This window comes from Amblyomma mixtum, chromosome 2, assembly GCF_055824585.1.
Source record: "Amblyomma mixtum isolate Tamu chromosome 2, ASM5582458v1, whole genome shotgun sequence".
NCBI classification, from domain to species: Eukaryota; Metazoa; Arthropoda; class Arachnida; order Ixodida; family Ixodidae; genus Amblyomma; species Amblyomma mixtum.
Window position 1 is genome coordinate 68,833,549 of NC_143013.1, and position 24,220 is coordinate 68,857,768.

The 24,220-nt window shown below is 46.1% G+C and overlaps 1 protein-coding gene across 3 annotated transcripts in view; it reads right to left on the reverse strand.

Moving 5' to 3' along the window:
• Positions 1 to 22,570, reverse strand: part of LOC149359652 (trithorax group protein osa-like) — a 168,749-nt gene extending 146,179 nt beyond the window's left edge. The window contains exon 1 of one of the 3 annotated variants that reach the window (XM_089571794.1): positions 20,715 to 22,570. In XM_089571794.1, the coding sequence (XP_089427920.1) occupies positions 20,715 to 21,590 (876 nt within the window). In that variant the 5' untranslated portion in view covers positions 21,591 to 22,570. The remainder of the gene's footprint in view (positions 1 to 20,714) is intronic. The other 2 variants (XM_089571795.1, XM_089571797.1) reach the window with 2 other exon arrangements.
• Between the last annotated feature and the right edge of the window lie 1,650 nt (positions 22,571 to 24,220).

Genomic DNA, 24,220 nt, shown 5'->3' on the forward strand with positions numbered 1-24,220 from the left:
CCCCCCCCCCCCCATCCCGACAGACACAAAAGAAAAACGACCCAAAGTAGTATAATGAGGCAGCCCCTAATTACACGGTGTGCATTTTTTTCTTGGTTTTGTGTTCAGTTTTACTCGCCCACTGTTGTGCAAAATGTGTAAAATGCGACATCGGATGAGGTCGGATTGAATCAGCCTACTCCCACTCATTCCTGTGGTGACTAATCAACGTTCAGCTCTACATTTGAAACAGTCCCAACGAAACTGACAACTCACAAAGCTTCATTCAGGTAGCCTGCACAGACATCAGTTGTTTCCCCTGGCACTGGGGCAACAAAGTTTTTGAGTGACCTTGCAGTAAATATGGCTCCTACCTAAATTATCACTCTCCTCCTCTTCCTGGCTGATCTACACACAAGTTGTCAATCATGAGTCCTCAGACAACTCCCTACTTATTTTGGTTCCTGCAAATCAGTAACCACCACCAGCAAGGAATGAAATGCGAACAAAACAACTGAGCCACGAAACGCAAAATAAGAATATCTTTACCAGGGGAAGCTCAATATTACAGGTTCTTTTAACTTTGAAGGTGTGAGCACTCTTCAGGGGTGTTAATCAACCTCACTAGCATTTCCCCTCCAGGAGCTAATAAAGTTGGTGTTTTTGTGTAGCAACCTCAGTTTTCTGGCCTGTTTCATTCGTTGGTAATAGTACATACGGGATGCTTTTAAATCCAAAACCTTCCTGTACATGAGGTAAACACCAACTCTACGAAAAGGAAAGGAAGGGTGCAAGCAAGAAATTTGTCACGAAAACCATGCTGAACATTTTTTTTTCAACAAAAAGTTCATTCAAGAAGCACGCGATTCAAATAGGCCCTGCCTTCCAAGAGCAAAGCAATAAATTCGCCCCTGCTCCGCCCCCCAAGACACTTCCACCTACCGCATTTTAACAGCGCTTGTCAAACCCCTCAAAGGCATGAAAAAGCTGCACTGGTTAACATCAAGCAGCAGTGGCAGCAGCAGCACACACAGGTTGTTGAAAGCCACCTAGGTGGAACAGCACCAGCTGCCCAGTATGCCTACAACGTTTAACCCAATGCCAAAGCTGCCGATGACAGGTGCGCACGCACAAGTGAAAAGCACTTCAAGAGCTACCCCTGAAAACAAAAATACAGAATGGCATTGTTCTTCCTTTGTTACCCTCAAACTCTAACTTTCACAGCGTCAAAGAACTGACTGCACAACATGTGAGCGAATGCTCACTGATATTTTTTCATTAATTACGGAGACAGTGAGGACCAGACCAACTAAAACTGGCCTACACTGATAGCTTGTCACGTTATACCGACAAAGACACTACCTTTCACTGAAGACGGAGCTGCTGTGAGCTAGAAAAGGAGGTTAACAAATGAAATATAGGTGCCACCACCATCGAATTCTTTTGCGAACAGACTTCGGTGTGTCAAGACATTTTTTTTTTTTGAAGTAGATCAAAAATATCCAAGAGGCTAGGCTACATTACTATTGACTTTGAAACAGCAAAGTCCTTTCTGGCCTCGTCCCAGTTACAAGTTTAGACTGAGCAGTGGGAAAATTTTAAACCCAATTTTCTCAGCGATAAGTGCGTCTTTTGCTTCGGGACAATTGTCGACGTGGCCAAAAAGAGCCACAGATGAATTTTTACCAAAAACAAAAATTGGATGATGTCCCCCAGTGCTCCTTTAACATTTGTGTGCACGTGCAGGTGTCTCTGTGACGAACGCGTGCGAGCATATTTTGTGCCTAGTGGCACATGTTCCTGCGATTCCTCATTTATAATATAATAACAGGGACTTAAAAATTAGTGGTCTCTGAGGGAAAAAAAAAAAAGCACGCAGAAACGGTCCCACTGCTTGGCGGACAGCTCGATCCCACCATGAGGCAAGGGAGGAAGGTGGGAGTGAAAGAAGAAAGAAAGAGGTGCCATATGGGAGGGCACCGAAATAAATTCGACCACCAGGGGATCTTCAACATGCACTGACATTGCACAGCACATGGCAGCCTTTTGAGTGTGGCTGCATCAAACGCAGCCGCTGTGGCTGGGTCTCAACCCAGGCACTCCAGATCAGCAGCTGAGCGCCCCAACCACTGAGCCATCGCAGCGGGAGGGATGACTTGCAACAAGCATGGAATGGAAGCCAGGCTGACAATACTTGAGCCAAATACACATAAATGGTATTAGGCCTTTAAGTACGTCAGCACCTTGCAGGCACTACAGTTACCTTCCAGAAAGTGTCACTAATTTTTGGTTGGAATGTTAAAAAGTAAGGACAGAAGGGAGTAATCTTTGCAAAAACCAAAGTGGGAAAAAAAATTTGGAATGGACAGATCACGCTATCTCAAACAAAGAGCTGCAATGTCAAAAGGTTTTGCACCAATTTCATTTTTACTATTTCACAGCATGCATCTACATGTTTGCGATAACTGCACAAAATTTCATCAGAAACTGCTCCCTCCAATAAAAATCATCAATGTTTCCATAACACAAGGATGACAAAAAATTTGTATTGTGAAAAAAAAAAAAGAAAGGTCCTCAAACCATGTCAAGCACATGAAAATCAAAACACACAGTCCTTTGTGTTGTTACAAAGTCCTTTGTACCCATTAGTATTTTTTTCTTTTTATGCAAGCCCTTGTGATGGAGTACTCTGTTTTATACTGGCATCAGCCTTGAGGTATCTATGTTTTGCTTTGCCGACACTTGGGCAGGAGTTGATCTGAGGACAGATGGCTGTCTTTGACATTGCTAGTCAAGTTTTTCGAAACATCGCTTTCAAGCACACAGCTGTACTGACCCAGTGCTCCACCTCAATTGAATCCACACCAGCTATTCAACCCAAGCAGCATAGGCCTGTCACAGGCCTGTGCTTTGAACAGGCCTGTGTTTCGAAGGTGGTCGAGCATAAAACTACAGTTAAAGAGGCCGGTTAGTATAGCTTGCTTAGTTCTTCGAAGGACACCAGGTGTAGTTTGTATGGTGATGCCGTAGTAGTTTTGTGGTTGATCAATCAGGGGATATATCAACTTCCCTTTTCCACTGAGCCCAACATATTGGCTTTAACCCAAGCATTGCACAATCTTCTTTTGGTCATGCTTAAGTAGTTATGAACCTAACTAAGCGTAAGGATGGGAAATAAGATCACAAACATCAAAGACAAAAGAATATCAATCATACTAAAGTGAAAGTGCCAACTTCAGAGACAGAAACGACTTTGTTTCAGTTTCAAAATACGAGGGCAGGGGTACTAAAAACTACTTGTATCTTCCAAATTATATAATGTAAGAACGCAATTCTTGCACTCGTAATTTCACCTTAAGATGACCTTTAATTCAGGTACAAGAAAAACTTTAGCTATTTTTGAAGCGGAACGCTTCGCAACCCGCACCACAGCCGCGCTTCGCGTGAGCCGTCGGAGCCAAGATTTGCCACAGCTGCGCATGTGCGAAACCGAGTGAGAGCACACGTGGCACAAATAAAAAATAAACAAAAGACAAACAGTGCGCCAGGAAACTCATTTCTTGGTGGACACCCGAACCGCGCTGTAAGAGAAGGAAAATGAAAAGAAAATTGGTTTTCTTATATCTCGGTGGATACCGAAAGGGCCTTAAGGAAAATGAAATGAAATGAAAATTGGTTTGGTTTATGGGCTTTAACGTCCCAAAGCGACTAAGGCTATGAGAGACGCCGTAGTGAAGCGCTCCGGAAATTTCGACGACCTGGGGTTCTTTAACGTGCACTGACATCACACACAGTGCACGGGCCTCTAGAATTTCTCCTCCAAAGAAATTCTAGCCACCGCGGCCGGGATCGAACCCGCGTCTTTCGGGTCAGCAGCCGAGCACCATAACCACTGAGCCACCGCAGCGGCTAAATTGAAAATTGGTTTTAAGGAAAGGAAATGCCTGCCTCTCATATCTCGGTGTACACCCGAAAGGAATGGACACCACAGTACATGTCTCTAAAGCAACCTTCTAAGACGGCACCGTATTCACTACACGCACGTCTCCTCCTCCGTGTACAGGCAGTGTGTGGACGGCCGAACGCCTCCACCGTTATCGTGGTGCTCCCAATGCATTGTGTGCCAACTGCGACAGCCATGACATCAAACCAAGCACAACTGCAGCTTTTCGCCGTATACCCAGGCTTAACCAGAGCTAAGACACTGCCCAATTTTCTTTTTGTCACAGAGTAACAGTGTGAGATCGCCATGAATGTGGGCAGAGCAAAACAGAGGTTTGGGCTAGTTGGTGCAGATTCATAATGGTGGAAAACAGCACTCTGTCATGCCAACAGACATCCCTGGTTACCTGTCCCCCCCTGCACTACAAGCCTCACCCAAGTTCATTTCTTCCTGTCAATTTCAGCTAGGATGCTACTAACAGGCATCTGATCTTTGATCCATGTTTCTCTCTCAGGCCACTCCCAACATTTTCCTTTCGAGAGTGCACAGCACTCTCTTTAAAGTATTTTTGTTAGTAGCCTGCAAGTTTAAACACTGTTACATATTTTCTTTGTGAATAGGGTGCTGTGCAATGATTTAGAAATATTTACCAAATGCACAATCAAACTAGTTCTCGTTCTCTTGCAAACTTACTTTCTACAATCAAGGTCTGCCACAACTGCATAGCCTAGATGAGTGCACTCCTCACTATTTTCAGATCTTCCCTAGCTATTGCAGGCTGCTCTTTCTTTGCCCGTACTGTTGAGTTTCGCACTAGCTTATTTTTACTATTAATTTTCAAGTGTTCAATAATAGTTCATGCATTAAACATCAATCAACATAAACAATCCAAGAATACAAATGCTAAACATTACCAAAGTGATGGGTTGTCATGATGTGGGGATCATAAGTCACAACCACCAGACTCACACTATGCTCTCCAAGTGCATTTTTACAATGCATCATTTATGATAATGATAACGACAAGTGAAAGAGAGAAAGCGCCTATAGATGAAAGTGAAACTCCTAGGTTAAGGGCATGTGTCATCTATAGCATAAAAAAAAAGGAGAATGGAAATAAAAAATAAAAGTTATGAACAATTGAGATGACGAATGAAGCACACATGAAATTGCGCAATCTAAGGCTGAAAAAGGTGCTCTGACCGTAATATGATTGGACTGATTGGACGCGCAGCATGTTCCCTCCAATCTACTGTTATCACTGACCTCACAAGAATAGCTAACAATAAGACAAACTCCAAAAAAGATAGGCCGCGAGTGGAAACCGATAAGTGGTTCACAGGAGTGAATAGCAATAAGAGGTCACTCAAAATTCCAACACACCAATTTCACATAGCCCAATGCACACGCATGTGTTCATCGGAAGCAGCAAAGCTACCACCTCGCCAATGTCGTACGTGCAACAACCTGCATTACTTTCCACTCTGAACCGCACTACATCACTCGCATCAGCTTTCCGTTGTGCACAGCACTCAGCTAAATGAAAATTTACCGTAAATTTTCTAAACACTCGAGGGGGGATATCATTTCTGCCGTACTACTTCAGAACTCATCTTGGACACAGACAGTGTTTACCCTCTTTCTACTTTAAGCTTTCTTTAAGCCAGTCACACAATCTGCAGCTAACCAGCTTGTATGTATATTTTGCAGTAAGCTGGACACACATCTGCCGCTGAAGTATTTCAGCTCTGCTTGGTAATGAGGTACCACTGTTCCATGTTTCCATAGGCTATGTAAGCATCAGTCTGCTTCATTGGGTAGACATGTTTGTATTAGGTGCATAGTAGAATAAGTAGTTAACAGGTTTCAAGTCAGCCTCACTACCATCAAACTGAGGCTGTATGAGGAAACTGTGAGTCTTCAGTTAAGGAAACAGAAACAAAGGTGTGGGTTCTGGGTGAAATGTGAAATACGGTGCAGACTGGAGATTTCAAGCGCATCGTTTGAATTGAGCGACCATTGGTTTTCTGGCTTTTAGGCTGATTTTTGAGGCAACCGTTTTAGTACTGCTTTTTCTTTTTTCAGTTTTAAAAATTTCCTTTCATTCCATCTTTTTCCAGCAGTCAGAGGGCCTCGTGTGGCTCACTACTTTCTGAAGTGCTAACTTCAACAAGCTGACTGACAGTTCAACGTAGGTACAATTAGAGGCCAGCTTGTGCAAAGACGCAAATCCGATGTGTACCAACCCTGAGCAAAACTGTCCGTTGTCTCTTCGCGCTGTTTGTTCACCTAGCGCGAGCGCTCCATCCAGCGACACTGCCCACTGTTTGTTGTCTTCTATGTGGTACTGATCCGTTGACGAAGAAGTTAAAAGCATGCAAATCTATGAAACTGCGCAAGTTTTGACAAGCGGGCGAGCCCAAGAGCCATGCGTGAGGATGCCAATGGTCAGAATGCCTCTTTTTTAGAAATGACTAACCTGTGACATGTCTGCTTGCTTAGGTAGCTTAAACTGCCATTTCTATCAACAGTGACATGTTACTTCTGAATCAAGTGGAATCGCTACACATTTGCATTGCTGCGAACCTAGTAGCCAGGTCATGTGCATTCGAAACAGTGCTACAATCAAAACTGCAAAACATTCTTGTTAAGGTAAGTAGGTAGGTAATAAAGTAGCTAAGATGCTTTGCCTTTCTGTTGAAACAGCATATGATATGTGAAGCTCAAGCAGTTTGCGAACACTGGAAATATTAGTTTCTCCGGCGGCAGTACCGGATTGTGAGCAAACTGGCCACAGTGGCAGGTGGCAGTTAAATTAATGGTTGGTTGCTCAGGAAGAGCAACATGGGTCGCACAAGCCCCACCAGTGGCAGCACCTGCCATTGCAGGGCAGTGGCACATCGCTCAACCACTCCACCAGGAGTGGCATGACAAGTCCCAGGGAACTATGAGTGTGAAGTCGAGAACAACCAATTCCACATATGTGGGCATTAAATTGGCGCTCAATGTTGCGGTACGCCTAGGATGTCCAAGAATGCCGCTTCACAAATATCCTTCAGGAGAAGCTTTAAAGGGACACTGAGGAGAAATTGAAGTTGGCTTGTATCGACACATTACCAGCTCCTGATTACAAAAACGCCACTCATACTGACAACAAAGCTCTTGTAACGTAGAAAAGAGCAAGAACCAAAATACAGGTATCGCCGCCACAGGCCAAACTCGCAAGTACAAGCGTGGTGACGTCATAGGACAAAACAGTGTTGCTAGACCCAATGGCTCTAGCAACACTAGAACACGAGAAGTCATGAATCACTGAGGTGCAGCCAATGCATGCGCAAATCTCCTTGACGTCGCCAGATGGCGCCACATACCCGGCAGCTACGTGCGCGCCTGCAGCATCGGGACCAATCAGCGCCTGCTCACCGGCGTAGGCGGGCTCCCGGTATTCCGCTAGCGGTAACAAGGTACACGGTATGCTAAAGATGTCTATTTGCTAGAACTTCGTTGACGACTTCGAGAACGGGATCCATCATAACGCTGGCAAAACGCCGGTGCAAATGTAAACGACGCGACGGTAACAACGGCCACAATAGCCGATAGATGCCTTGAACGTGCGGCCGGCGGTAGCTTTCTTTTCGGCTGCTGCTGGGCCGCACTGCTGGCTGCCAGAAATCACGGAGTCTGCGCCACGTCATGTGTCACGTCACTTAGTCATGTGTCATCATAAGAGAATCCCAAGTTTGAATCAGAGCGGCGGGAAAAACGTCAACTTCGAATCCAAATTTCTTAGAAATAAATGCATTTTTCGCTGCCGGCCAAGTGGCAACAAATCCATGAAATGCCGAACTATCGGATTTTGCTGTAAAAAAAATATTAATAGAGCTCTCCCCAGCATGAGTAGCGGACAGTTATCAATTGATGTAAAAAACCTGCAAGTCGTGTTCTTGCATGCAGTGCAGCCACCCAGTTTTGCTTTCGAGTAGCGGCACAAGCTAGGGTGGCCGCCGTTACTGCAACAATGAACAGGCAGCGCGGTTATATCATAGTGCAGTAGAATTATGCTGCAAACTGCATGCTCACATAGTGTTCCACAAAGAGAAGTGGATGTCAACACATTTAACAACGAGCAAAACCTTACGGATCCCTAGTAGGCGAGTACCTTGCACCTGAACTTGGTGCAGCACTAACCGGCATGAAACGACTCCAAACATGGCGCACAAGCAAAATTATGAAGTATTTGAGTGCTGTAAGTTTTCCGCATGGAAACTGGAGAAGCATGCTAGGCTAACAACAAAGGCGGACCTCTCTCTCACGCATCGAAAAAAAGGCGGAAAGCAGTACAAGAGAATGAAAACCAATAAGAATGACACTAGGGGCGACACTTTCCATTCTGATCCTAATCATCAAGGAGGTGAGCGCTGCTGCTTACACTGCAGATACCAAGAGAGCAGGGAAAAGTTTTTTAATTAAATTGGATCAACACACCGTGCACTGCCAAAAAGTGAAGCGAGAACAAGAATAGGAGACAGAATGGGGACGGGAGGCACGAGCAAAGGACAGCATTTCAATCATACCAATGCCAAAGGGATTACAAGAAAGACTCGGGGAGCTCCCCTGGTTTGCTTTAGCCGTCCTTGCCCGGTCTGCGATCGCAAGACACGGTTCATGCACCCAATTTTGGCCCTGGGTGAGCGAAAAGTGATGTCGTCTGATGTTTTCATTTTTAATTTTCTCAGCGGAATAACTTTTGTTTGTATTCTCCAATTTCAATTATCCTTCTTGCACTGGCGTCTAAAAGGCATGACGAATCCTCTTAAACAAAATAATTGGCAGTGAAAAAAAAAACACAGTGCCCTTTCAAATCATTACTGCTGTCGCACGGACACTTCCAATCCTGAATGAGACCTTGAGAAAGCCCCACATGCAGTGCTGTGACAGATTCCCATTCCATCCAGGTCAACAAGTTGGCCTGTTAACTGCCATGTAGCGCTGAATGCACACTCAACTGCAGAACAAACACACTTGTGATTAAAAATTTCGAGGCTGTTCCACCTAAAGCATATTCAACAAGGAATACAAGAAAAATGCCATACTACTGGCCTATGCACATCAGTGCTGTATTTGTTGCACATTTGTTGGGCGAGTGGAACACTTGTTAAGAGTGTTAACACAACCTCCACAACAAAGCTGCAATGAATAACATGCAATTTTATTTTTAAATTCTGTCGCTTTTATTGAATATCATTCTTCCTACTTTGTTCCCACTTTACATTCGGTTTCTTGAACACGTTAACAGCAGCCCTTGACCAACAACTGAAAAATCTTGATAATACTTCAGGGACTGACTTGGCGCGAAGCAGGATCAGGCTCGATTGCGACCGAGTCTGTCATGCAGCAACATCGAACCAGCATTGAGTTTCATCCTAATCAACTCCCATCAGGACCAAAAATGCCTGTGTAGCAAGGATACAGATCACTGTGCTTGCAATCAAAAAAGTTAGAAGATACATTTAGCTTGTCGACAATTGATTCAACAATGAAAGAGAAATGCGACCCCTTTTGCAATAACTAGTGTTATAAGCCACTACCGTCGGAGTGTAGTGCCTTGCAGTAAGGCCCAGTTCCCATTTGGCAGCCCTGAGTGTTACCCCGGTGAGCTACAGGAAACAAAAGTTAGCATCACAACACGACTGTTGCTTCGTGCAATGCTTCTATTTTTTCGCTCTTCCCTGACAATGCAATCTACTCAGCCGTGACATAATCTTCACTATTATGAACAATCACAATTTTCTTCAAAGCACCATGAGCTAAGTAATAGTCAACTGATGAATGCAAATTTTTGCCAGGTTTTGCAGTCTTTGCTCTTATGAACCTCCACAGAAGTGTGCACATGGAAATTTATGTAAGCCGACAAACTAATACCTGCATACCTCCATCCCCATGACATCACTGCAATCCTGGCACTCGTAAACACGGTGACGTCAGCCACAAATTACAAGGGACAGAGATAGCCCCGTAATCGTGACACAAGCAAGCTTATGCCATTTTGTGTGCACACTGACCCGATCCCTATTTCAGCTCTGGAAAACAGATTAGGATCACAGCCATGAAAAAGATCGTATGCTAGCCAGCGCTGTGCAGAAATACGTTATCAACACTAAGCAGTAGTAAGGTTTTTCTTCTTCACTGTTACCTAAGCTGTATGCAAATATGTTTTATTTATTTATTTATTTATTATACCCTCAGGGCCATTACGGCATTACAGAGGGGAGTGGTTACAAAAAATGAAATTTAACAAACAGGAGTTAATTAAACAGGCAAAGTACAAACATGACTCCTACACATACATTGTTAGCTAAGGCGTTCGCAAGGAAGAGAAAAAAAGAATAAAAAAAAGCAGAAAAAGGAAAAAAATCAATAACACAGTATAAAATACATCCTATGCTATTTGCATGTAATACTGTATACAGTTAATCCCCCTTACAATAATGCCTCATGAGTGCCACATCAAAGAAGCGAATGTGTTACTTCCTGGTGAATGGAAAGCGTGACAGCTCACAAGGATTGCAGAGAATTTAAACAAGTATTGTTGTTTTTTTTTTGCTCTCTACACTTTTCAACTCCATGAAATGTGCATAAATTGTTCTTAGCTGAATATTTCGCTCATTAGCAGCTCCATTCTTCCCGTAAATCTTTGAACAGGATATATGAACGTAAACATCATTTTAGTTTAGTTTATGGGGGTTTGACATCCCAAAGCAACTCAGGCTATGAGGGATAGCATACAGGACGCCATACTGGAGGGCTCCAGAAAATTTAGGCCAGCTGGGTTTCTTTAACCACTGACATTTTAGCACTGACATTGCACAGCACATAGGCCTCTAGCATTTTGCCTCCATCAAAATGCAACTGCCACGGCCGGGATCAACAGCAGCCGAGCACCATAACCACTGAGCCACCGTGGCAGCTTGCAAGATCATTTTGAAGCTGGCATAGTTTTAAAACATAGTGGTAAGTGCATACTGTGATGCCAGAGATACTCCCTCAACCGCTTGCAATGTAAATAAACAGTGACAACAAAATGCGAAGCGCTGTATCAACATAGTGTCGGCCAATCAAGCAGCAGTTGTATCCACTGTTTTTTCAGTGCAGCATTGACCAATACGCACAAAAGGCTGCGTTTATGGATTCTGACTTACCAAGAAAATAAAACCTTAGTGCCAGTGAGCACTACATGCTCCAAAGTACAGTAAACAACTTTTTTTTTTTTGTAAGCTTAAATCATAACGAATACAGTTCAAGCCGCATTTTAAGAATATTTCGCGAAACAGAACCAAAATGCTCCTCAGTTCTCACTTCTCCACAAGGGAGCAAGGTCACGCGCAATGGAAATGTGGAAACGCGGCTCAGCACTACATTGTGCTCACTATCGCAGCACCAACTGTAACGGGAACTCGGCAGTAGATAGCAGAGAACTGGCAGAGCTCATGCGGCGAAAGCTCAATCCGACTTGCAAAGGCTGCAAAAGCTACGACGCATTTCATACTCACCACCGGGTATCATAAATTTCATGCTGAGGAGAGGGGCTCGACATAAAAGCAACAAAGAAACAGGAAACAAACGAACCAAAACTCAGGTGCTGCATTAGGAAGACTTCCCTTTTGAGCACTTCCCTATCCGCATGCAATGAGTGAGTCGTCCACCCACAGCGAGGAAGGCTGTTTCTAGACACTACAGTGAACTCTCCTCAGCAAAGAAAAACCCAGCCACAGCCAATGCCGCCACATTTGCCACTTGGAGATAGGAACTACGTGCTGATCTCAGAGAAAATTTTTTTTATTCGTAATATCGTGCAGAATGTTGACGTTTATTTTCGGATGTCGAAATTGTACCCATATTATTCATGGGCCAATTTTTGTGAGATCCTCGTCGGTGCATGTGAGGATGGTTTGAGGGGCAAAACATGCTGCTTCTGACAATGTGATGCACGAAGTGCGAGGCACACCGAGGCGGCCAAATTCAGGAGAACAAATGCGGCGGGGAAGCAATCAGAACATGCAAAACGAGCTCAGAGGCGAAAGTGGGCAGTAATTTAGCACACTGGGCCACACACCTTTGATGTCACTTTACATCAGGCAGAGATCTCTTAGTACCACCACATGCCTTTGTATGGTACCATTTAAGCGGCAGTCTTGCTGTACATGCTTGCGGTAAATAACATTAAAAAACACACAGACCCAATTTATACTAAGGCCTGCAGTTATCCCTAGCAGGTTGGGATCCTGCAAAAATGGTTAGTCACACACAGCTGCCCCGCTACTTTTCTCTGGCCAAAATTTCACAATAAGAAAGCATCGACCAAGTCAGAAGGACACATATTTGCAAACAAATATAAAGCTACTTATTCCTGCTGTGTTTTAGAAGACAGGTATAAAATTGACCACCGAAACGTGATGCAGCAGCAGAAATGAAACCCAGCAAACAGCAGCAACACTGATATCCCAGACGTCAGCAAATCGCCCCCTATGTAAACATGCCGTTTGCATCCCTTTACAAGGTGCAGATAAGAACCCACCCTTTCACCTCCTGACACAGTCTTAGCGTGAGCGGTGCTAGAATAGCGTCGCGCAGTGATAAAAATGAAATGTGAAAGGCCAACGCTCACAGCAGGCCTCGTTACGCAGTTGCAAAAGCCACTGGCGACATGTGCCAACACATGAGGCACAGACCTAAAGCATTCTGCGCATGCATCAGTTACAGAAGGCAGGCCTGAAAAGCTCAAAATGCCGAATGACTCTACTGCGAGAAAGTACAAAAAATGAAAAAGAGCCCGGATCTTGCACCTGCTCATCGTCGCCTAGTGCTTTCACCTCATTTTCGCCCACTCGTATGTAATGACCCTTCTTGCTGAACTACTTGTGTTTTGCAAGTAAATGCGCACCGAAACAAAGAATTCCAAACTGTGAAGGCGTATTGTCCACTGCAGCAGCATTAAAAGCTGCTGCCTTGATCAATCCCTTCTAGTGAAATTTCCAATATATTTAGCAGAGAAACCGGGATTTCAACAGCATCTATATAATAAGGCACATGCGATCAGACAATCTGTTAACGGATAATAACCTAACAAAACCTATCCCATCAGTACGCTTGAGCTCCACTGAACTCAATCTGCATCAAACTTTATATGCTTTCACATTAAGATTATATGAACGTTTACCGAAAGTGGCTCTAAAGCGTACCGAGTGGTACCAAATGCCCCACCAATGCCAGGCAGCCCCACAGAGCCATGCATAGTCCAAGCCAAATCCACAGCCATACAACACAGCTGCATTTCCAGCACATTCATCGTCGATCTGCACACCTTGCATGCAGTTTCTGTGGTAGCAGTCACAGTGACAGGCAGCATGCTGTCTGCAAGCACGAAGAATGCCATCTTAGTTCACACTGGCAGCTGATAATGCTAGTGAGACTACTAAACCTGAGCTTGCCAGCTCAGAGGTGACCATGGGCACTCTTGTAAAACAACGAGCCATGCAGATGCTGGTGGTGGGTATCGCCCTCGATCCAACCTTCAGTGACGAACTCTGCACACGACCCAGACCATTCTCGGCTCTAGAGGTGGAGTCAAAAGGCTGCTGCATATCGGCAGCATCATCAGACTGCAATGGAGAGGACATTGGCAAAACCAGAATGTCCTACGGGTAACTATGAGGTGCACGGGAATCTATGCATCTCTGCTGCATTTGGCAGCACAGAGAGAGATAATCATGGCACCATACAAATTCATCATTAATTCATGAGCCCATAAAATTCATCATTAATTCGATCAACTGCGACAAGCTGGGGAGTGAAAATCAGCCCATCCATCCATATAGTGTGTCGGGGAATGCAAATAAGTTCACATTATGCGCAAATGAAATTGATGAGTGCTTAAAATATTTACAGTAATTTATGCCTCCAACAGGTGGGCACAGAATAAAAAGTAGAACAGACAGCACAAGAGAAATGTACACAGAAAATTCCTTGCGCTGCCTGTCACACTTTTTACTCTGCTTGGTTTAGTTTGGTTAATCTGGGTTAACGTCTCAAAGCAACTCAGGCTATGAGGGACGCCGTAGTGAAGGGCTCCAGAAATTTCGACCACCTGGGGCTCTTTAACGTGCACTGACATCGCCTCTAGCATTTCGCCTTCATCGAAATTCGGCCGCCACGGACAGGATCAAACCCGCATCTTTCGGGTCAGCAGCCGAGCGCTGTAACCACCGAGCCACCGCGGCGGGGCACTTTTTACTTTGCAAACGCATACCAACTTTCCCTGCTGTCTGCCACTGTAAAGAGTACCGAGATGGTTATGCCTGTGCATGAAGGTGGACAATAGAAACTAACATGCAGCATAGATATGCACCGCAAATGCTGATTCATAGTGTCTTCACATGCAAGGCACAAAGAGTGGCTTTTTGAGTCAAACAGCAGTGCTGGTCCCATCCCTGTGTGTTTTCTGATGCCTCTGTACCACAACCATCACCTAGTATGAATCTACTAGCCCATTCTGCAGCTAGCGTTTTGTTGAGGCTTCTCCCGTATCTTCAGTGTTGCCCATGCATGCTTGTAGGAGGCTCAATTCAGGCAGACTGCATCAATCAATGCATGTCACACAGCTTGAAAGCTAAATTTCTGATATCAACTTTAGCTTGACGGCCGCACTTGCAGCAACTGCCCAAAAAAAGATATTATTCAGCACTTCACACATTAGCTTGGCAAAACGTTTTTTTTCTTCACCTGAAAGCTTCCACAGCTTCTGGCCAGGGTGAAATGAATGAAAATGAATAGCCACAGCCAAATTGACTACATCTTGCATGCATTCAGTGCACATCAATTGCACTATTAAATTTTTCTAGGCACTGTAGTCATTCTTAGGAGATAGGTTTTGGCATATGAGCCCGTTGCAAATAACCACACTCAATGACGGCCCAGCTTGTCACGCCAGGCTAAGCTGTTGAAGGTGGCAAACAGACTGAAATGCTGAAACCACTCAATGAATAATTTTAACCACCTGAGTGGAACGGATTAAACTACAGGAGTCAGAGATGCAGCAGTCCAGTGTGAAGCCTTACGCCAATTCCAGGCACCTCACTTAAAAGCGGCTATGCTTGCAGAAGCCAATTATATGATGACAGACACGTCCGAGTCAAGCTTTGTGTAGCATGATTTAAAGGTGCCCTGCGACGTAGATAAAGCATGGGGTCTTTATTCTTTGTATGCAGAGTAAGGGACATTGTGAATCCCGAACACGGAATGAGATCACCGAAATCATAATATTTGATATTTTAATCTTCGCTAGAAATGCTTGTTTTGAGCCGATGGTGTCGCAACGCGGTGGCCATTTGCGGCAGCGGAAATGAGGTGGCATCCAGATAGGGCGCTGCATTTCTCATTGGTTGGGCGTCCAGTTTGCATATTGTTCCTTTATACTTGCGAAATGAATCCAAAATATTATGTCTCTGAGCACTGAAAGCTTTTTGCATGCCACAAAAACTGGAAAGAAGCAGGGAAAGCGAACGAAAACTAACAAGAATACAGCTAGGGGCGACACTTTCCATTCCGCTTCAAACCTTCGTGGCGGCCAGCGCTGTTCAAAAAACGATTTCAATAATTCTTTTTGCTCTGGTCTCTGGAAAGCATGACGAATCTATTTAATGATATTAACTGGTACTGAGGAAATCATCGCAGGGCCCCTTTAAAATACGGGTTAGCGAATGTATGCACTCTCTGAATGTCAAGACGTAGCAATGTTTGTTAGATAATCAGTATTTACGACAAGCAGTTTCAACCATGCTGTTTCTCACAAAGACCGCACGCACAGTAATTCCAACAAGGAACCCACGTATCATGCTTCTTTGATGAGCTAAAATTTCGAGCCAAAGCAATTTTTCCTGTTCTGATGCACTTACTGAATGAAGTGCACCCTGGGCTGGTGAGAAAGCTCATGAAAATGAACCAGCTTCAACTATATACAATGAACACACAAAAATATATGTTTCCTACGCAATGTTACAGCACTGAAACTGTGGTGCACAGACGTGAATTTCACACCCAGTACCATGGCTCAATTAGTCCACCTTCATTAAAACTTCCTGTTGGGCGAGTTGGTAGTTCATCTTGAATTAGAAATGTTATAGCGCAAACAAAGACACGGACAAGAGAGACGAAACACACACAGAAGCGCTAACTGTCAACCGAATTTATTCGTAGAAAGCCACACCTTTTATAGGCCAAAGGATCATGAGAGAAAAAAAAAAAGCGCTTCTGTGTGTTTTATCTATCTTGTCCGTGTCTTTGTTTGCGCTATAACATTTCTAATTCAAGATAGTCCACCTTCTCATTTATAACATAACCAACTGCGAAGATTATCCGCCGACATACAGGCACTTCCTGGTTTGGTTTGGTTTATGGGGTTTAACGTCCCAAAGCGACTAAGGCTATGAGAGACGCCGTAGTGGAGGGCTCCGGAAATTTCGACCACCTGGGGTTCTTTAACGTGCACTGACATCGCACAGTACACGGGCCTCTGGAATTTCTCCTCCAAAGAAATTCTAGCCGCCGCGGCCGGGATCGAACCCGCGTCTTTCGGGTCAGCAGCCGAGCACCATAACCGCTGAGCCACCGCGGCGGCTACAGGCACTTCCTATCGCCATGGAGTCTTATATGAATTCTAGAGTGTGTTCGACATGCCACGATGCTACACAATCCCACTCAGTCCTCGTGGATGAGTTGGCCCAATATGTGGCCAAGTGGCGCCACATGCAGACACAGTTGTACAACTGACGGCAAACAAATGGGTTAGGAATTTAATAAACGGAAACAAAAGCACTTGTGATCGAAAATTCCATAGTTCTGACACAGCTGCTGCAGGTATCATGACAAAATCTGCAAAACATACTACCAGCCCATGCATGTGCGTGTCGTGCTAACGCTTGTTATCGTGCCTCTACTCTTGCAGGCGCACAGTGTTCACACAATTTTTGAAATAAAGTTGCACTGAACAAAACAAAAAGTTCTTTTAACATTTTATGTCTTTCATTGAATATCTATATTTCTGTGCATATCACTTTTATTAAGCGCTCGATTATTTCCTGCGCACATGGGTAGCAGCCCTCACAGGGACCGGCTCGGCATCGAGAAGGATCGGGCTCGATAGCAAACCAAATACGAATGCCGGAACTGCGCTGAAATTGACTTCAGTCAATTCAATCAGGATCGAAAGTGCCCGCGTCACAGGTGCAATACACACGCTGGGTGGCACCAGTAGAGTTCATCCTCTCAATTTCGCAAAGAAAACTCAGTTTAGAGACACTCACAGAAGTCATCAAGCTGAGATCAGCAAGTCGGAATATATAATTTTCACCAACGTTACAGCAGCCGCCACCTTTGGGTCCGGAAAGTGTAGCAAGAGCCTCATTTCATTAATCCGCCTATCGCCAACGGGTTTCTGCGTACGCTGTGGAAGCTAGCCACAGTACCCAAAGATGGCATCCGTGACATACTATCCATTCATCCAATCAAGAGACCAATCACATCGAAAACAGCTTTTACAAGCTAGAAAAGACCAAAAAACGAAATGTAGGTGTCACCACCACTAGCCAGTTTCAAAAGTAAACGACATGCGTACCTGAATTTTGGACGTGGACTCTAAAGGCTACAACACTACGCTGACATTCACTTCCAAGCGGCGGAAAATCTGTCTTTCTCAGCATAGACGTCACGAGTCCGAATCGGCTGGCAGGTATATTTCTTAAATGTCATTTTATGAGCCACAAATACATGTCTTGCTGCCGGAAAAACGTCAATATAACCAAAAGGAGATCGAGAATCCATTTTTACGGCTTGGTTTATGGGGGTTTAACGTCCCAAAGTGGCTCGGGCCATAAGGAATGCCATAGTGAAGGGCTCCAGAAATTCAACCACTCGGGGTTCTTTAACATGCACTGATATCGCATGGCACATGGGACTCTAGGCTTTTGCCTCCATCGAAATTCGACCGCCCCGGCCAAGATGGAACCTGGATCTTTTGGGTAGAATCCATTTTTACGGGTAGCTTGAAAGAAAAACCAGTTGCGGACATGCTGCGAGTCTTTTGTGACGATGGTACTTGCTGACTTTAATCCCTCACACAAAAAGGATGCAGCTGCTGACAATAAGCTCAGCTCATCGAATAAAAATGCAGGAAACAAGGGATATAACCAAAGTGATGATGCGGACACGTGACACCGGCTGTACGGCAATCTCGAGGAGCACTCCCGCCATTTCGGTTGCTTCTGGGCCATGCAATGTAGCTTATTTTACTGTGCCAGTGCTCAAGACCTCTTGAAGGACATTTGAAACTACCACCGTCGCCTCGCCACAACCCTCCTGAGGGTTCCTGGGGGGCGGCAGGGCCAGAGAAATCAAATCAGTTCATTTCCCACAAGGAAGTGGGAGGTTTCCAAGCAAAACGCCTGCAAAGCTGCAATGAATTCAGGACACCCGTACATGAAGTTGCACCAGAGCAAAAAAGGAATATGAGGATTGTTGTATGATAGAACAGTAGTAGTAGCTGTTTGGACCGTTACTACTTAATATGCCTAGCTTTAGTTTAGTTTATGGTGGTTTAACGTCCCAAAGCGACTCAGGCTATGAGGGACGCCGTAGTGAAGGGCTCCGGAAATTTCGACCACCTGGGGTTCTTAAACGTGCACTGACATCGCACAGTACACGGGCCTCTAGAACTTCGCCTCCATCAAAATTCGACCGCTGCGGCCGGGACAGAACCCGCGCCTTTCGGGTCAGCAGCCGAGCTTCCTAACCACTGAGCCACCGTAGCGGTATACAATATTAACTGTTGGCGGGCCCACAACATACCCCGGTGGCAGGTGCAGCCATCTCGAATAATACAGCATGCTTCGGCGTGATAACTCTTACCTCTGAGCGCACAAAAGATATAGGAAGGTTTGCTGCATTTAAGCACAGGTGGTACTAGCTAGGTTAGCTAGTACTTTTGCAATAACACTTTTCAATATCCCCTGGGTAACAGACGTGATGTTTTACCTGCACAGTTACTATACACTTTTAAACATTCTCTAGGTAAATCGCGGAGTTTGACTGCAGACGCACACTTCCACATTATTCTGGCCGCGACTGCACATTTATGGAGCGCTTCCCGTCAATGCAAAGCTTCATTCAGCTCCACTTGATACACGAGCAGCTTCTTTCGTGTAAAAACACGTTAATGTGTCAAACGTGTTAACAGCAAGGTGAAATGCAGTCCTCAAGTTGCCACAAGGATTCTATTGAGAGATTTAGCAAAGCGGAGACTTAACAGGGCAGTTGTATAACAGTCCAGCGAGGTGGCCACTACGCATGTGCAGAGCAGATGTGCTTCTTAAGCTAGCGTGTATCCGCTATGCTAAACCTCTTTATTTTGGGAGGTGGGTAGGTAGGTTGGTCGGTATGCAGGGTTTAACATCCTGCAGCGGCATATATGATTTCTGGAGTAGGAGCTGACGACTCGATTAATTTTTAACTACCCAGAGTTATTTTAAAGTGCATTTATGCCACACACTACACTGGGTAATTTTGCATTTCGCCTCCATCAAAATGTGGCCGCTGCTGCCAGGATTCACTTCGAAATGGTCTTTTTCGTGTTCTGCAAAGCATTCTAACCATCTAGTCAACACAGAGACAATATTAACTACTACCCCGGCTATGCAAGACACCCACGCACATTTTGGTGCTTCCGTTCACAGACCGGGAAATATATTTGGCCACAGTAACTGTGCTGAAGCCGGGATAAAAGGCAACAAAAGCAGTGTTTATCCACGCACTGCTACAATGATAACTTTAGATTATAAGTTAATGAATGAAAATGAACGTCAGGCATGAGCAGTAAACATTGCTGCTTGCTCAAATGCACAGGCTGCCAACATCTGAATGAGTTCCTTCAAAAAAGTAAGCACGAAATGCAAATGTTTCGAACCACTACATCACTGATCACTCAAGTCAATGGATAATGATTCTACTAAAGCCAGACCTCATTCAACGACGTGAATTAACAGCTTGAACGCAGTTTCAAGCAAGAACAACTCTGCTGTAGGCTGCACACGCTTAAATGCAGAACCGAAACGTCCACCCCATACATGACGCAGTTTTGCACACCAGAATATGACCCACGCTGGGCTTAGAGGGATGCCAGTTTTTCTGAAACATCCATCACATCGCTCCGCCGTTTCGCGACTACCTTTGGCGTTTGTTTACAACGCGGCGCGTCCAACGGGACGCCAGGCAAGCACACACGATATCGCGTCGACGGAAACCCCCAGGACGAAAACCGAAGCCTTCTCGGTTTCGGATACCGCGCATGGAACGATCTGCACGTGTCGGATGTCCCGAGGAGCGGCGTGGACGCGCGCCTGTCACGCAGCGACGAGCGTGTGCTGGCGGCACGCGACACGTGCGCGATGGAACGAAGACGCGGAGGCCGCGGTTCTCTGCAAGCGGGCAGCGCATTGCCAAAGGAAAAACACGTGGCGACAACGAAGACGCCGCAGGCTTCGCTACGAGTTGAGCCTCGCGACAACACGCTACGAAAGCGTTCCCGGAACATCGGCCCTACAATCGACGCTAGCCAAACGTGAGTGATCCGATCGCGTCTGCGTGCGTTCGCGCGGGGCTCGCTGGACGCAGCGCTTCTTTCGCGCGGTCGCCAGGCACAGAAGGGCGTGCAAAACGAGGCTGCATATGCAGCAGCACTACTCACCGGCGGCCGGTACATGGGCGCGGAGATCTGCTGCGGATAGGAGCCGCGCGCACCGGCCCAGGGCGAATACTGCTGCTCCGCCATGCCCTTGTGCATGGAGTTGTAATCGCCGTAGCTGTTCTGGTAGCGATGCAGCGGGTTCGGGGACTGCAGCAGCTGGTTGAGCGTGGGCGTGGGTCCACCCTGCTGGCTGAGACTCGGTCCCGAGAGGAACCGCTGCGGAGGCGCTCCGCCGCTGCCCCCGTTGGCGCTCGGTGGGTAGCAGGGCATCATGGATCCCGGCCTCTGCGGCCCTCCCATGGGACCCATGGCGGCCCGCGGGCTCTGCGGGTAGCCCGGCCGCATATGCTGCTGGTTATAATGCTGGTAGAGCTTGCTCTGAGCCGGGTCGTTGGCGTTCCCAGGTAGATTGGGGCCGCCATGTTGGCTAGCCATGTAGCCTCCTCGGTCCGCGTACCCCGCGCCGTAACCGGGCACCGGAACGTGGTTCATGCTGTCCGGAGAGTTCCGAAACTCGTCGCCACCCATCACCGAATCCCGAAGGTTGGGATTGTAGGCTCGGAAGTCGGAACCTAGCCGCTGTCGATCGGCAAAAGCGGCCGGATCGCCGGCGACAGCGCTAGGCCTAGCGTTCAGCTGGTGGGTACCTCCATCTTGGAAGTTATCCATTGTCAGTTCTCGGCCGATGTGTCCGCTGGCGCTGCTCGGCGATTTCACACGGTTGTTCACCATCACGCCGGCCGGAATTTCGTCCGTGCCGAGCTCTTCGCCCGAAGCACCATTCTTGAGTCCTCCGCCGGATCCGGGAGGAGGCAGCTCCGCGCCGTCTGCCGTTTTTTGTTCACAATTCAGCAGGCTCTGCGCTGGCGCTGCCATACTGCCACTAAGCCCACACCCTGAACGGTCGCATCCTCACGCGGCGCACGTAATCCGGCTTCCCGGAGGTCCGCCGCTCATCTCGGACCTCGATGATGTTCACAGTCACCACGTGTGTTGGCTTGCAAAGCCGCGAAACGATGCTACACGGGCATGGCCTTATCAACCGCACGCACACTATTATTCTGGCCACTTCGAAAGCGGGAACATCTGTGAGAAGGAAAGTAAGGATAACGGAATCCCTCCGCACACTCGTCTTGCCCTCACGGGGTCGCAGATCACCGTCGGTGTCCACTTGATCCAATAATCCACTTCAAATAGTTGGTCCGAGTGCCACACTTCACCGCGCCGAACCGCAACCGACATAAATTTTCGACGCGAGGGACTACTTTTTTGCAATTAACCGCGGCCGCGGAAGGCGCGCCTCGCGGGGGGCGCTGCGGTCCGGTATTTTCACTCGCTAGCGCGATATAAAATGCATTTCAGGCCGGAAAAAAAGCCGAAAAGGCTCTGAAAAATGTCCCCCGAGCTGTAGATTCGGTCTTCAGACGCCTGAATGCTCTCCGTGCCGATTAACGCACCAACACACTCGCGACAACACCGCGCAGTGACTCATGTAAGAATACTGCCGACGGTGGCTCTTTTTGTGAACTTTTTCCACCGCTTTGCCGTTTCTGGACAAATTTTCGCTCGCTGTCAGCGGTCAAACACGTCAAAACCGAACATTTTGCGTCACGGTCACAAGTTGAACAACTTTGCCTCTTGGCACTAGTCGGCCCCGGAGTGGTGTAATGCCAGGAAACGCGTCACTCAGGAGGCGACGGTGTGACCTGCCGCCGCTGCGGGCCAAACACAGGCGGCGCCACCGTCCACGCAACGATCGGGCGCTCTCGGTCAATACGTCGGAAAGCCTTGTGCCGGCGAAATCCACGCACACATGAATCGCACTGGCCGATCTGCATCTCAAGTTGTTTTTCCCGCTAAATCGTTTATCGCCAGGGGAGGCGTGGTATTCGCCGACGGCTGCGCCGGTGCCCTCGTGATTGCGCGCTGGCTTTCCTTCTAGCCCCTCAAGGCGCTGGGCTGTCACGCGCTTCAATTGTGACCTTTTTTTTTCGTTCTTTCATTCCTTTTCTTTTTGTTCTTTCGCAGGGGAGGAGAACTGGGCGCTATCTTCTCTTTTTCTTCTCTCCTCTACGGTGCTTTTAACTGTCATCGCGAAGGATAAAAATATAAATAGAAGCAATCCGCTCCGATTCTTCCTTTCGAGTGGCGCGCGCGGTCGAGTTTAAACCTTTCGAAAACGCTAGGTCTTAGCTCCTATGTGCGCACTGCTTCTCTCTCCTTTGCTCGAGTATCATGCTTTTATTCAATCCGGTTCTTTGCACGCTTATTTTCGCTGCATAACAAAAAAAAAAAAAAACGCGGCGTGCGCTTCGCCTACACAACGAAAAAGTGTTCGTACCACTATGTTGACGAAGTGGGGAGGGGATATGACCTATTGCAAAGGAAAAAAAAAATAAAAACGATGAGTCGCTCGCGTTTTTTCATGACAGGCTACGGTCTGAGCGCGCTAAACATAAAAATGAATGAAATCACAACGGCGTGCACATTAACCACTTGCGCGATGTCGTATTGGAAGAAAGCTTATTTATTTATTTATTTATTTATTTATTTATTTATTTATTTATTTATTTACAAAATACTGCAGCCCGAGGGCCAAGCAGAGTGCGCAATTTAACAACAGCCAAAGATCACACCAAACTTCAAAAAAGAAAGAAAGAAAACAGACAAACACTACAAAACACCTGAATGATCAACATAAAGGCAGTCAAAAGTAAAAGGTTGCTGTATGAACAACATTGTCAAAAAGAAAAAAAAACAGGAAGAAATATTATAGAACACCAGACGTAGGATTACAAACAGAACTCAGATGATAGGGGACAAGCGTTCTTCAAAATCATGAACATTACGCGCGGAAAAGACGAGAGCTGGCAAGCTGTTCCACTAAGCGATAGTGCGTACAAAAAAAGAGTTTTTAAAGAGGTTTGTACGGGCAAAGAACGGCGTAAGGCTGTGGTCATGAACGTTCCTAGTATGCCGGGTTAAGCGTGGGCGCAGGTAGTCCTTGGAAGAGAAATTGAACTGCTGGTGATAAAGTGAAAAAAGAAATTTTAACCTAGCGAGTGCTCTTCTTTTTTCCAAGGATGGAATATTATTTACAGACATGATGGCGGACGGTGAAGCATTCCGATGATAACTGTTGAAAATGAACCGGATTGCTTTTCTTTGTATCATCTCTAGTGAATGTATATCTTTTTTGAGAAATGGATCCCATGACACACTAGCATATTCAAGTTTAGGTCGAATGTACGTGTTGTATTCTAATAGCTTCACGGACTGTGGGGAAGACTTTAATTTGTGGCGGAGAAAGCCAAGTTTCTAGCTTGCAGCAGCAGCGCAAAATTTTGTCGACGTGACTAGTCCAACTAAGGTGCTTATTTAATGTTACGCCGAGGTACTTGTAGTTGTCAACTTGCAGTAGGTTTTCGTGGTTCAGTGTGTATGTAAACTGGAAGGGATTCTTCTTTTTCGTGACCCGTAGGAGAACAGTTTTATCAGTATTTACT